The sequence below is a fragment of the Microtus oregoni genome, unplaced genomic scaffold, assembly GCF_018167655.1.
Source record: "Microtus oregoni isolate MIOR12 unplaced genomic scaffold, Mior012 000003F_ref0000135, whole genome shotgun sequence".
NCBI classification, from domain to species: domain Eukaryota; kingdom Metazoa; phylum Chordata; class Mammalia; order Rodentia; family Cricetidae; genus Microtus; species Microtus oregoni.
The window spans coordinates 6120275-6133407 of record NW_024543062.1 but is presented as its reverse complement, the minus strand read 5'-3'; the positions used below and the strand labels follow the sequence as shown (position 1 = coordinate 6133407).

Below are 13133 nucleotides of genomic sequence, written 5' to 3'. Positions count from 1 at the left end.
AACTCATAATTCTGGGAAGGATATGATGAGGTATTATGGAAAAAGGTCACCAGCCATTCAGGCTGTACAAGAACATACAGCAAATACCAAACCTTTAGAGGTACCAACAGCCCTACCTTTAAAATGGCTAACTGAGAAGTCAATATGGACCAAACAATGGCCTATAGCTGAAGATAAACTACAGGCATTGGAACAGCTGGTGCAAGAGCAACTAGATGCTCACCATATTGAAGAATCAACCAGCCCTTGGAATTCTCCTGTGTTTGTTGTAAAAAAGAAATCTGGTAAATGGAGAATGGTGACAGATCTAAGAGCTGTCAACAAAGTAATTCAACCTATGGGCCCACTACAATTTGGAATTCCTTTGCCTTCTCTGTTACCAAAAGGATGGCCTCTTATAGTTATTGATTTGAAAGATTGTTTTTTCACTATACCGTTACAAGAAAAGGATAGAGAAAAGGACAGAGAAAAATTTGCCTTCACAGTGCCTACTTATAATAATTCTCAGCCTAATAGGAGATATCAATGGACTGTCCTCCCACAGGGTATGCTCCTAACAGTTGGGATCCCAGGACAAGAGCCAGACAGATTGACTGGATTCCTAGGAAAGGAAGTCAGAGTGCACATGGCAGGAGTGGGGTTCTCTTCTTGCACCTGTCCATGGACGGATGTTTCACAGCACAGGCCAGCAGCCCTGCTCTCTGATTCCCAAGCCATGGTCAGGAAGGGGTTGAGATGCAGGATGTGTGGCCAGCAAATCCTACTTTGATGGGAACTACCACCCTGGTGAGCGATGCTGGCCCCTGTTTTTCTGGTAGTTGGGGACTAACAGACAGTGCTGTGCCTAAGAAGGAATGGACAGATTTCCATAGTCAGTTTTCTACTTGCACAATTTGTGTCCCCAAAATGAACTCAGGCCACTGGGCTCGGCTGCAGACACCTATTCCCACTGAGCTCTCTCTGCTCCCCACTTTCCTTTTCTCCTGTAACATGTAATTATGAAATGCTTCATTTAAAGTAGTTTGGAAAATGTTATGACCAAGATTTATCCCCTGGAGTCACACACATTATTTTTTATGACATGGCCTCTCATTGCTCGGGAACTCAGCAATTAGGCTGGACTAGCTGGATGGACAGCTCCATGATTCTGGCTGTCTCCTTTGTCCAGGGCTGGGATTACAAATTCCCATCATCCTCCTGTCTTATAATGCAGGTGCTCCCAGTCAGACTCAGGTCCTCCTGCCCGTGTGCAAGGGTTTCTAACCCAGTCATCTCTCTAGCTCCCTTGCATGTCTCTCATAACAAACTTCCCCAAACAGCCCCTCACCTGCTCCTTGGGATGTCAGCTGCTCACCTGGCTGGGTTTGGGCTTTAGTCTGCTGGCCTGTAGGAGAAGAACCAGGGTAAGTGTGGCAGCCATGCTGATCCTCTGTCTGCCTCTCAGCTGTTCTTTGTTCAACATTAGGGGACCAGGGCAGCAAAGAGCTCTGTAGCAGCCAATCAGGGAAAGGAATGAGAGTCCCCAGGACCTGAGGCCAGTCCTCAGCTGTCCTTCTGCACAGCCAATCAGAGGACAGCTCTTCTGTCCACTGCCCCTTGTCCATGTCCTTCTCCCTTTGCTTCCTTCCCCTGTCTTGAACTCATGCCCCTTCCCTGCTCTCCCTGCTCTGCACTCACCAGGCCTCCCTTTTGTCTCCCTGGAACCTGGCTCCCTGGCTTCCCTGTGAGTGCAGCGCTACACCCTGCAGATTCAATCTCAGGGTTCAAATCCCAGTCAGATCTGCTGCCTCCCAGACTGCTGCTCTCCACCTCTCAGCTGCTCTTCTTATCTATTGCAGGGCTGAGCCCTTGTGAAAACCAGGGCCTGCATGTTCAAGTCTGTGTTTCCGGGCTTTCCAATACATTCCACTATCTGTTCATCTCTGCTCTTGTCCATGGATTTAAGTCTGATCTGAATCTGGTCCACACTGCCTTTGTTTTATGTGTGTCCAAGGTCTTGTGGAATCCAGGTTCACCTTCAACTTTCTATGTAGCTTCATATGATCTTGTACTCTTAATTCCCCCATGCACTTCCCAATGCTGGAATTAGGGTGTCTCCTACTGTGTCCCCATGTTTGTTTCTTAGAATCCTTTTGATTTGAGAAGACAAATCATTTGTCTTTACAAAAAAGCAATTGGGATTTGAACAGAGACTGCATTGACTTTTTAGACTGCTTTGCATTATAAGGAGTTATTGTATAAATGTTTTCATTATGCAAATATCCATATATATTTTAGTATTTTCATACTTTTTTGTTTTTTATTTTCATACTTTTTATATATTTATGTCATGCAGTACATATATGTAAGTGTACATTTGCATGTGTTCACACACATATGGGTGGTAGAGGACAACCTTGGGTATCAACCTGCAGGAGCTGTCCACTATAGTTTTGGGGACAGGTCTGCCCTTGATTGGGGTTCACTGATTCGGCAGGCCTGGCAGCATAGTGAGCCTCATGGGTCCTATTGCACCTTTCTGTCCAGTATCTGCCAAAGTAGTCAACTTTATCTGTGAACCCTAGGGATGGTACCCATGGTTTTGTGTTTATGGGCAAACACTTCACCAACTGATCTGAATCCTGGCTGCTCTCTCATTTTTCTCAGCAGTGTTTAGTTTTTAGGGTGCAAATCTTTCACCTCTCTTAGTGTAGGTTCTCCCAGACATGTTCTTTTCACCTGTGGTCTATTGCACACCGTTGTTTAATTTCTGTGTTGATACCATATCCCCAACTCAAGCAGTTCTCTGTCTTCACGGTCTCACCTCCTGTGAGATGCTGTCCCTGAAGGCTGCTCTACCTCAGACCTTGTTTAGCAGCCACAGCTCTTTCCAAATGAGCAGTTAGCCCCTGGGGCTCCTGCGAGTCCCTTGAATTCCTCAGGAGCAGGCTGTGTTCATCTGCACTTGATCCTCTAATTTCCAGCTGGGGCTCTAAGGACGTAGGCACAGATTCAGTCCTGAGTGGGTTCAGCCTCTTTTCTGTCCTTCTGTTCTCTGTTCTCTGCCCTGCACATGTTTCCTGTACTGGCTGTTCTTGGCTGACTTGGACTGAATCGGGAATGAACTATAATCCAGTAATGAAGGGTCACACTTGTGATCTGGAACTCAAGGGAGGAAGACAGCATGCCTTTGATGCAGACCACGAGGCTGGAAGGCACTTTTTATCTGGGCCACTCCTTCTGTTTTAAGCTGGTGCAAGGACAAGGGAAGCAGGAATTCTTCACCTACTTGCCCTCACCTCCGTCATCACATTTATTTCCATAATCAAAATCGCAGAAGAGCAGCTGAGACACCAGCCTCGTGGGACTGAGAAGCTACTGGGTCCTTGGGTGTTCCATTCACAGTTAGTCATTGTTGTATGGCAGCCATAAGTCATTCCAATAAATTCCCATACATTCATTATATTCAAAAATATATTTCACTATATATTTATACATATATTCATTCCATAAATTCTGTGACCCTAGAGAACCCTGACTAATACACATACCTATCTCCATGTCCCACAACTGAGAAAACTCAGAGGTAAGCTCAGGTGAGAGCCTGTCCTGGACCACTCACCTTGTCTTCCACCAGAGGAAGATCAGCATCACATAGACGGGGGTTATGAGCACAGCCGTGGCCACCACCACCCCAACAATGGCTCCCATGTTCACAAGTGAAGGATTCCTCTGGCCCTCTGTGTCCTCCAGTCCAGCCGTGGTGACTGCAGAGGTGATGATGGAGGGGCTCTGCATGGTGGTGCTGACTGCTGGGGAGAGATGAGGAGTGAGCAGATCCTCCCTGGATGAGGAGGGATGGGGTGAGTGTCACATCTGTCTCCACTGTGGGAGGTGGGATGGAGACCAGCTGTTAGAAGTTCACAGAGGGGAACACATGCTGAAGGCTGAGACTCCAGGAGAGCAAGCTCAGTGCACACCCTCCACCTGTCCTTATGCTGTGTTTCATCAGAGTTACATTTAGTTCCAGATAATTAAGTCATAGAAATATAGTTGTTTTGGTCATAAATGTATGGAACAAGCAGATGTCTCAGTCTGTATTGTGTTTGCTCTCAGGAACTTAGACACCGAGTTTGATCCCTAGAATGCAATGAAGATCGTGGTGAACTGTGCATGACCTTTAATCTTAGTTGTAAAGGCAGAGGCAGCCAGATCTCTTTGAGTTAAAGTCAGCCTGTCTATATATATTTAGTTCCACACCAAACAGAGTTGAGTGAGTTGTTTACCAGTAAAATGTGGCAGAAACAGGCATGTCCCTGGGGCTCACTGGTTAGCCAGCCTAGTCTATTTGGCAAACTTGAAGCTAGTGAGAGACCCTGTCTCAGAAAATAAGGGAATGGCTCCTGAATGTTTCCTCTAGCCTCTGAATGCAAATGAAGAATTATCAATGCTTGGGGAGCAGAAGCCAGGAGCAAATGCAGTCCCAGAAGCCAACCCAGTATTGAGACACTGGCAGATGAGTATTGAGCCAGTGACCCAATTCAGAGTTAGTGACTTCCATCAGAACCGGAGTGGGACAGAACCAGCTGCCTAGGATAGAGAGCAAATAGCTCCACTAGGAGCAGAAGCCATAAGCAAATCCAGTCCCAGGAGCCATGCCAGTCCCGAGACACTGGCAAATCAGGATTGAGCCAGTCAGTGACCACATCCAGAGTCAGCAATCTCTACCAGAACAGGTTCAACTCCAAGCTAGGGACTTCTGGAGGAGGGGATCCAGACAAGGATTTACAGGAACTAGGCAAAGCAGGCAACCTAGGCCAAAGTAGACCTGAGACAGCAAACTGCAAGGGAACAGAGCAAAACACAGGAGCGCTGAGCTATGTCCAGGAACACTGAGTAACCAACAAGGTAACTAGAACTGTGACACTGACTGTACCACGAGGAACAACCATCTGAGCTTTGGATTCACTGGCACCCAGAAGATTATTCAACAGAATCTTAGACATTCCCAACAACACCTATTAGAGGAAAAGAAGAATAGAAAAGGTAAGATTACATGCTACACCACAAAGAGCAACACAACACCAGTAAAACCTAAAGACCCCTCAACAACAATATTTGAACAACCAAAAATGGATGAACCAGAATAAGATGACCTAAAAAATAACTTCAAGAGAATGTTTAAAAATTTTAGAGATAAAATGAGAAATTCCCTTAAAGAAATTGAGGAAAAGACAAACAAAAAATTGGAAGATATCAGCAAATCACTTAAAGAAACCCCCCAAAATAAATCAAACATATAAAAGAAACAATTTAGGACTTGATAACTGAAATAGAAACAATAAAGAAAACACAAGCCGAAGAAATTATAGAAACAGAAATCATGAGAAAAAGAGCAGGAACCACAAATGCAAGCGTGAACAGCAGAATACAAGAGATGGAAGAAAGGATCTCAAGTGCTGAAGATACAATAGAGGAAATAGACTCATCAGTTAAAGAAATCATTACATCTAACAAAAGCTTAACCCAAAATATCTAGGAAACATGGACACCATTCAAAAGCCAAATCTTAGAATAATAGGTATAGAAGAAGGAGAAGAAATTCAACTCAAAGGCACAGAAATTTATTTAACAAAATCATAGATGAAAACTTTCCCTAACTAAAGAAACATATGCTTACATTAACACCAAATAGACTGGATCCAAAAATAAAGTCCTCTCACCACATAATAATCAAAACACTAAACATACAGAGTAAAGAAAGACTATTAAGTGCTGCAAAGGAAAAAGGCCAGAAACATATAAAGGTAGACCTATCAGAATTACACCTGATTACTCATTGGAGATGATGAAAGCCAGAAGGTCATGGTCAAGCATTATGCAGACATTAAGAGAAGACGGATGCCAGCACAGATTACTACACCCAGCAAAACTGTCAATCACCATAAAATGAGAAAACAAGATATTCCAAACAAATCTAGATTTCACCAATATCTAGCCACAAATCCAGCCCTACACAAAATACTAGAAGGAAACTCCAAACCAAGGAAGATGGCTACAGCAACAAAAACACAGACAATTGATGATCTCATTACAGCAAATCCTGAAGAAGAAAAAATGCACAAATTAATATCACCAACAATGACAACTAAATTAGCAGGAGATAGCAACCACTGGTCATTAATATCGCTTAATGTAAATGGACTCAACTCACCCACCCCAAATCTGATTCCCAGATGCAGGGTCTGTTTTTCTCAGCTCATTTGACATTCTGTGGCTGTGAGGGCATTTTTGATGTGTGCAGAAGTTGCAGTGTTGGGACTTGGAGAGGTGGTCCTGGGGCTGGGAAGAGATAAAGGAAGTCAGCATGAACTTCCCCAGTGGGAGTGAAGATTCTAGAGATGCATCTGCAGCACTCTTTGCCATCAGACACTGAAGCAATGGACCCCAAGGAACTGGAGACACCCAAGGAGTCTCAAGATGGGAGAAGGAGGGGCTGGAGATATGGCTCAGTGGTTAAGAGCACTGACTGCTCTTCCAGAGGACCCGAGTTCAATTCCCAGCACCCACATATTAGCTCACAACTGTCTGAAGATCCAGTTGCAGGTTATCTGACACCTTCACACATAAAAAATAAAGTTAAATAAACCATAAAAATATTTAAAAAAAAAAAAGATGGGAGAAGGACAAGGCAAAGCTTGGAGCCAGCCAGTAAAGAAAGATGATGGCTCACAGTGGGCGGGGCCACACCGGACCTGGGACTGCTTAGCTGTGCAATGTCTTGTCTTCTATTTAGGCCTAAACCTCAGGTCAGGATGTGAAAAATCCCAAATACGGAGTTGGGGGTTGTCACTGGACCTCCTTGTTTCTCCTCCAATCTGGTCAAGCTGAGCGCTGAAAGCTGTGACATCATAGAGTAATTGCCCAATCATCTTTTCAGGAGAGACTTATCAGAACAAAAGGGTCTGCTAAGGGCTAAACCCAAAGGCAAGGCTTTTGCGTTCTTGCTTTGTTAATAAAGTGGCTGTCCTTTGCTGTAGATTTTTCACTGTAGCTGGCTTCCCTTCTGTTACATGTTTGGGAATTAATTTTCTAATTCAGAACAGTTTCCCACTGCCAGGCCTTGTTCCTCTCTCTAGGTAAGCACAGAGATCTGCCTTCCTGCAATTATCTTTTTTTTTTTTTTTTTTTTTTTTTTTTTTTTTTTTTTAAGAAAGAAAGGGTTTATTTTGGCTCACAGTTTGAAAGTAAAGCTCCTTATAGCAGGAAAGGTCACGGCAGCCAGTCACATGGTCTCTGCAGTCTGGTGTCTCTTTCCAAACTGTACAATGCTTATCATTAATGTTGTTCTTTTTTTAAAAATTCTGCAAGATCCCCGCAGCAGTAGGCAGCAGAAATGCTATAGGTCCCAAATGGTGGCAGCGGGCCATGTGGTGGCAGGCAGCGGGCTCTGGGAGCAGCCGGTCCCAGGCAGAAATGGCTGCCGGTCCCAGAGTGGTGGCCTGAGCGGTGGCGGCGGGCCACGTGGCGACAGATAGCGGGCCCTGGGAGCAGCCAGTCCCAGGCAGAGACAGCTGCTGGTCCCAGAGCAGTGGTGGCCCGAGCAGTGGCGGCAGGCAGTGGGCCCCAGGCAGAGTAGGCTGCTGGTCTCTGAGCAATGGCTGGTTCCAGGCAGGGAGACACATGGCGGGCGGGCAGAAGACAGAAATATGGATAGACATGACATGCAGGGTCAGGTTGAATGTTTATTCAAGGGGTTATGGAGGAGGAAGGGTGAAGCGGGGGACAGAGAGAGAGGGAGAGAGAGAGAGAGAGAGAGAGAGAGAGAGAAGAGGAGAAAGAGACAGAGAAGGGGGGGGGAAGAGAGAAGTGGGGAGAGAGGCAGAAGTGAAGCTGCCTCTCCGAGAGGAAGATGGAAAAGAGCTCCTGCAATTATCTTTATCAGCAGGCATTTGGTCAGGGCTTAGGGTCCAGGCATAGAGCATCACCTGCCCAAGCTGCTGCTGTTGTTTTACCCCACTTAAAAGATTCTTACCTCCTATGCTCACTTTTACCTCGGTTCACTGATGACTTTAGTTCAGGACTTTCAAGGGCAGCAGGAAAAATAATTAACTGCAACCCAGAGAAAGACCCACAACACCAGGATCACAACGACTGATAACAGCATAGCCCAGAAGCATAATTTAGAGTCCTGGTTGTCTTCTCGGTTTAGAGCTGTGAGTCTAACTCCAGACCTAGACCATAGAACTGCATTGTCTGGTATCCTATCTCCTTTGGGGGATGCGGGATGGGGAGCAGCTCTTAGAAGCTCACACAGGAAGAAGGGAACAGATGCTGAGGCTGAGATCAGGTGAGCAATGACAACTCTACTTCCTGGTAGGAATGTCCTCAGACGCTCATGTCATCCCTTACAAAGAGCGATCTCTGAGTCACACAGATCTAAACAGTCATTTTCTAGTAACAGTTCTTGTTAGAACAGAAGTAGTCTGCCAGGGTGGACAAGGCTGCTCCTTAGACGTGAGTTATTGAACAAATTCTCAGTGCCTGGCATGGCTTGCCTCCCTGTGCCTTATCGGTGAGCGAGGTTCAGAGCCCCCAATCCCAAACAGACTATTGGCATTGCTCTTGGTTTCCCACCCCAGCTAGATGGTAAGAACCTATTGTTGAAGACGCTGCTTGCTTTTTATGTAGATTTGAAAATACATTGTAAATTGTATGAAATATTTAATCATATACTATACTACTAAAAATCTTTTTGCCATTTGTTTAATGTGTGAGTAGTATGTGTATGCTGAGTGTCCCTACATGCACCTATACACACAAGCACATGAGTGCGCACACACACACACGGAGGATAGAGATGTGCACATGAACATGCATGTGGGAGCAGAAGAGGCTTCTGTGTCCTCCTACAACATTCTCCATCTCTTCCTCAGGGGCAGCTTCTCTCTGTGAAATGGGGGCTCAAGCATCAGCTAAACTGAAAGCCGACAAACTCTGCAATCCTCCTGCCTCCACCTCCTTGGTGTCACAGCATATGCAGGGACACCCAGCTTCCTCGGTGGGTGATGGGATTTGAACTATGGCCCTCACAATCACAAAGCCACTGCTCTTAACATTTATTTATAGATGGAGTCCATGTAGCCCAGACTGGCCTTGAACTTGCTGTGTAGCTAACGACCTAAGACTCCTGATCTCTTCGCCTCCACCTTCCACTGGGATCACAGGTTTGCACCACTCCACTTAAAAATCAATTCTTATCTCACTGGTGGAGCACACCTCTTATCTCAGCATTCGAGAGGCAGAGACAGGCAGATCTCTGTGAGTTCAAGGCCCATGTAGTCTACATAGCAAGTTCTGGGCCAGCTAGTGCTACATAGTGAGACCCTGCCTCAGGTATAAGTGTATGTAATGTACGATATATCATTTGAACTCAGCAATATGCGGTCCAGTGGCTTACAGCGCATCCATTGTGCAGAGCAGCCATCATTATTATTCAGTTCCAGACTTTTTTATATAAAGAATTTCGTTTGTTGCCCTAATCTTAACAGAGAGCGTAGGGAAATGTGTCTGTATATGTACATATATCTATACTTACATATTACCTTCTTTCCCAGCATGTCCCAAAATAACAAAACAAAATACAAAGTTGTTGGAAGTGTCGGGCTGAGTAATGACTGAGAGGGAAGGAGTCTCATCGGCCGCTGTCATGGATAAGGTTACAGTCACTAAGGAAGTGCAGTCCCGAGAGGAGAAAAGGCAGGTCAGCAACTGCGGAGATGGCTCAGTCCAGAAAGCACTTGCCCTGTGCTCTGGTTAGTTATTGTGTCAATTTGACAAAGCTGTAGTTATCTGGGAAGGGGACCTCAGCTGAGAAAATGCCTCCATCAGATTGCCCATAGGCAAGTCTGCAGGATATTGTCTTGATTTGATTGATGTGGGAGGGTCCAGTTCACTTTGGGTGGTAAAATGTCTGGAATGGTGGTCCTGGATGCTGTAAACAAAGCAGGCTGAGCAAACCCAGAGAGCAAACCAGTAAGCAGCCCTCCTCCATGGCTTCTGCATCAGTTCCCCTTCCAGGTTCCTACCTTAGGTGTTCCTTCCTGAGGTATCACACACTTTCTTTGTACGACAGGCCATGTGATCACCTGTAACCTCAACACCATGGGAGATGGGGACAAGAGGATCAATGCAGCTTTGTAGCCCTTCAGCCTAGCCAGAACAGTGAGCTCCAGGTTCAGTGAGAGACCCTGTCTCAAGGGAATAAAGTCAGTCTTATTAGAGGAGGATTCCCAGTGCGGCGCTCTGGCTTTCTCAAGCACAAAAAGGGGCACACACACACACAAACACAGACACACACATATGTGTATACACACACATACATGTATACTTACATCATATATACATGGCCCATGAAATCAAGATAGTAGGAGGCAAACAATAGAGTGAACTCCAGCAGAGGCCATGTGTCTATAGTTGAGAGAGGCTTGGAGGTAAAGGGTCCTTGTGGGGTCTGTTGGTCAGCAGCATGACCTGGGGCAGGGGTTGAAATCTGCTGGTCTCCATGTCTCTCTCTGTATAATGACCATGAGAGTGCCCAGAAGTGGTGACAGGTGGCAAGGGCAATGCCCACACGGTGACTAGGCTGGGCCTGAGTGCATTCTGGGTGGAAGCTGAAGTCACAGCTGCCACAGAGGAGGTGAAGCGACCAGAAGACCTGATCATGGTGAGGGAGAAGAGGGAACTGAGGGAGGGGATAAAGAAACCAGGGCAGGAGAGGTGAGGGATGTGCCTTAGAGACAGGTGAAGTAAGAGGATCCGGAGGAGGAGGGGTATACATGGGGACACGAAGGCACCCTCTGTGGACGGCACTAGATATTGTCTAAACCAGGAACTCACGGAGACCCAAACACAGCACCAAGTGGAGGTTGCTCCATCCTGGAGAGGCCACACGCACATGGATTTCTGGCAACATGGGCAGGGGTGATCAAGGCAGTAGTGCAGTTGGGAGAAAGGAGCAGGAGACTGGGCATCTGGGAAGAGCTGAGGCCCGGGAGTGGGGTGGGATCTGATGGCACAGTGAGGGGACAATTCAGAGAGAGCAGCTAAGGCTTGTGGATGGTTGTGGGGAAGAGGAAGGAGGATGTTGGCAGAGCTCTGGGGAGGGGACAGAACACACAAGAGGAATCTGTGGGACGCATCAGACATATTAGATCCTTAATGACATCTATGGTACATGGAAGCCAGCGCCACCAAAGCCTGACCTGGGATGTGCTCTTCTTGAGTGATGGTGAGGTGGGTCCCTTTGATCGACTGAAAAATCTCCGGTTTTTTGTCTTCCTTTTCCACATTCATAAAAACTCGGCAGAAGTACACTGCCTGATCTTCCTCCTTCAAGTCCAGGATTGTGAGGACTCCGGATGTCTGAGGCTGTGTCCAGTTCAGGAAGATCCGGTCCTTGAAATGCTTATGTATAAAGCCAGAGGAAGAGTCATAGATAAATTCCCCATGGTACTGCTTCCATCTCCAGAAAATCCTCATCTGTGGATTCTTTGCCAACTTCCAGGGGAAGTAGAAGGTGAAGGGGATCTCGATGGAGCCGCCCTGGACACCAGAGACGTGTGTTGGTTGATCAAATCCATACGGCCTTTCTCTGTAGGATCCTGCTGTGTTCCCTGAGAAGAATGAGGAGAATGTGAAGCCACTTCGGGGATGGAATGGACAACCCAGAGCTTCCTGAGCCATCATCCATAGGCAGGTGTGGGACACAGGGGAGGACTGTCCTTTTGTCACTTTGTCCCATGTGGGACAGGACAGATGGGGAAAGGTTGGGCTGGACCAACTCTGAGGATGAGCTTTCTCTTGGGGCACAGAGGGCCGGCTGGCTTCTAGAGCAGTCACCTCCCCACATGCCAGCCGACTCTTCCCAGCCCCACTCACCCCTGCTATGGTTAAGTCCCCAGTAGTGAGGTCCCCACCACTCACCAGCTTGCAGGCAGGCTGCTGGCAGCAGCAGAAGCAGGACACAGGCCATGTCCAGAATCCCTCCAGGAAGTGAGACCAGCTGAGCCATCAGGAGGGAGAACAGATCCTCTAGAGGGTCCCTGCGGGTGGTCAGGAGTCAGGAGAAAATCAGAGCAGAAATGATCCTCATCCCCTGAGCTATATGAGGAGGACTGAGTGTGGGCAGGACCTCCCAATCTCCACCTCCTCGTGGCCAGGAGGTAACTTCTGGTAAACTTCCTTTACCATTCTGGCTTCTTCTTTCCCATGTTGCAGAAGAACTGCGTTGGTGGTCACTGAGAAGATGACTGTGCCCTTGAGCCCAGCTCCTATTTTGGCTGGAAGATACAGCCTTGATCTCTGCATGCAGGGCTCTCCTCTCTTCCACCTTGACCTCCTGTGTCATCCAGTCTTTCCATTCCCTATGCAACTGCAATCACTCTTTCCTCAGCTCCCATTTCCTCCACTCCTGCCCTCCCCTCAGTCTGTTTCTCACTATGGCTCCCCTCATGCTGGTTGTCTGTGTCTTTCTCTCTAATGATCGTGGTAAAAAGTGGTCAGTTTCTGCTCACTTCAGACACAACGAGGAAGGAGGCGATGAGGAAACACATTCAGTCACCAACCCTAGTATGGTGACCCCACCTTCATCTGCTCTTTGCCCTCTTGTTCCCTTTCAGGGACTCTTCACAGCACCCCAGGAAAAGCAATGCCCCATGGACACTCTCGCCCTGACTGCTTGCTGATGCCGAGTCTGTGCCTTCCCTGGGCTTCCTGGGTGATTGTCCCCCTCACCTCGACAGTGACTCCCACGCTACTCCAGCTTCTGAATGAGCCGTTCTGCCTCCCACCACCCTTAACACACACTCAGAAGCAGAAACCAAGGATCAGAGAAGGCCTGGCATATGTCACATGACTGGACCAGGACAGGTAACTGGACTTCAGTCCCATTGAGTTTTTTTATTCAACCATTCCACACTGACTTCCGGCTGCCTTCTTGGTGCAGCCTTTGAACTGTCAAGGCCACGGATCTGTGGCTGGGCTCCCAGGAGGCTGTTTCACATAACACTTGAGTGATTTCTTCTATCTATGTGTGTTCTAAAACCTTCTTTGTATGAAGTGGGAAAGAAGGCTCAGAGCAGCAGTGTGCCATT

General features: G+C 47.0%; 1 protein-coding gene across 1 annotated transcript; it reads right to left on the bottom strand.

Annotated features, from left to right (window-relative positions):
• Positions 1–1371: 1371 nt before the first annotated feature.
• Positions 1372–12052, bottom strand: LOC121445898 (paired immunoglobulin-like type 2 receptor beta). The gene is made up of 4 exons (XM_041648067.1): positions 11965–12052; positions 11244–11654; positions 3602–3791; positions 1372–1384 (listed from the first exon to the last, which is right to left on the bottom strand). The coding sequence occupies exons 1-4, from the start codon at positions 12050–12052 to the stop codon at positions 1372–1374; spliced, it is 702 nt and encodes a 233-aa protein (XP_041504001.1).
• Positions 12053–13133: the final 1081 nt, after the last annotated feature.

What these genes read in the sequence shown, in the direction of transcription:
- LOC121445898 (XM_041648067.1), bottom strand. Translation starts at nt 12,052, where the DNA reads ATGGCTCAGCTGGTCTCACTTCCTGGAGGGATTCTGGACATGGCCTGT. An exon ending in AGCAGCCTGCCTGCAAGCTG is followed by an intron (nt 11,655 to 11,964) that starts GTGAGTGGTGGG and finishes CATTCTTCTCAG; the next exon opens with GGAACACAGCAGGATCCTAC. An exon ending in TCAAGAAGAGCACATCCCAG is followed by an intron (nt 3,792 to 11,243) that starts GTCAGGCTTTGG and finishes ATCTCTCCCCAG; the next exon opens with CAGTCAGCACCACCATGCAG.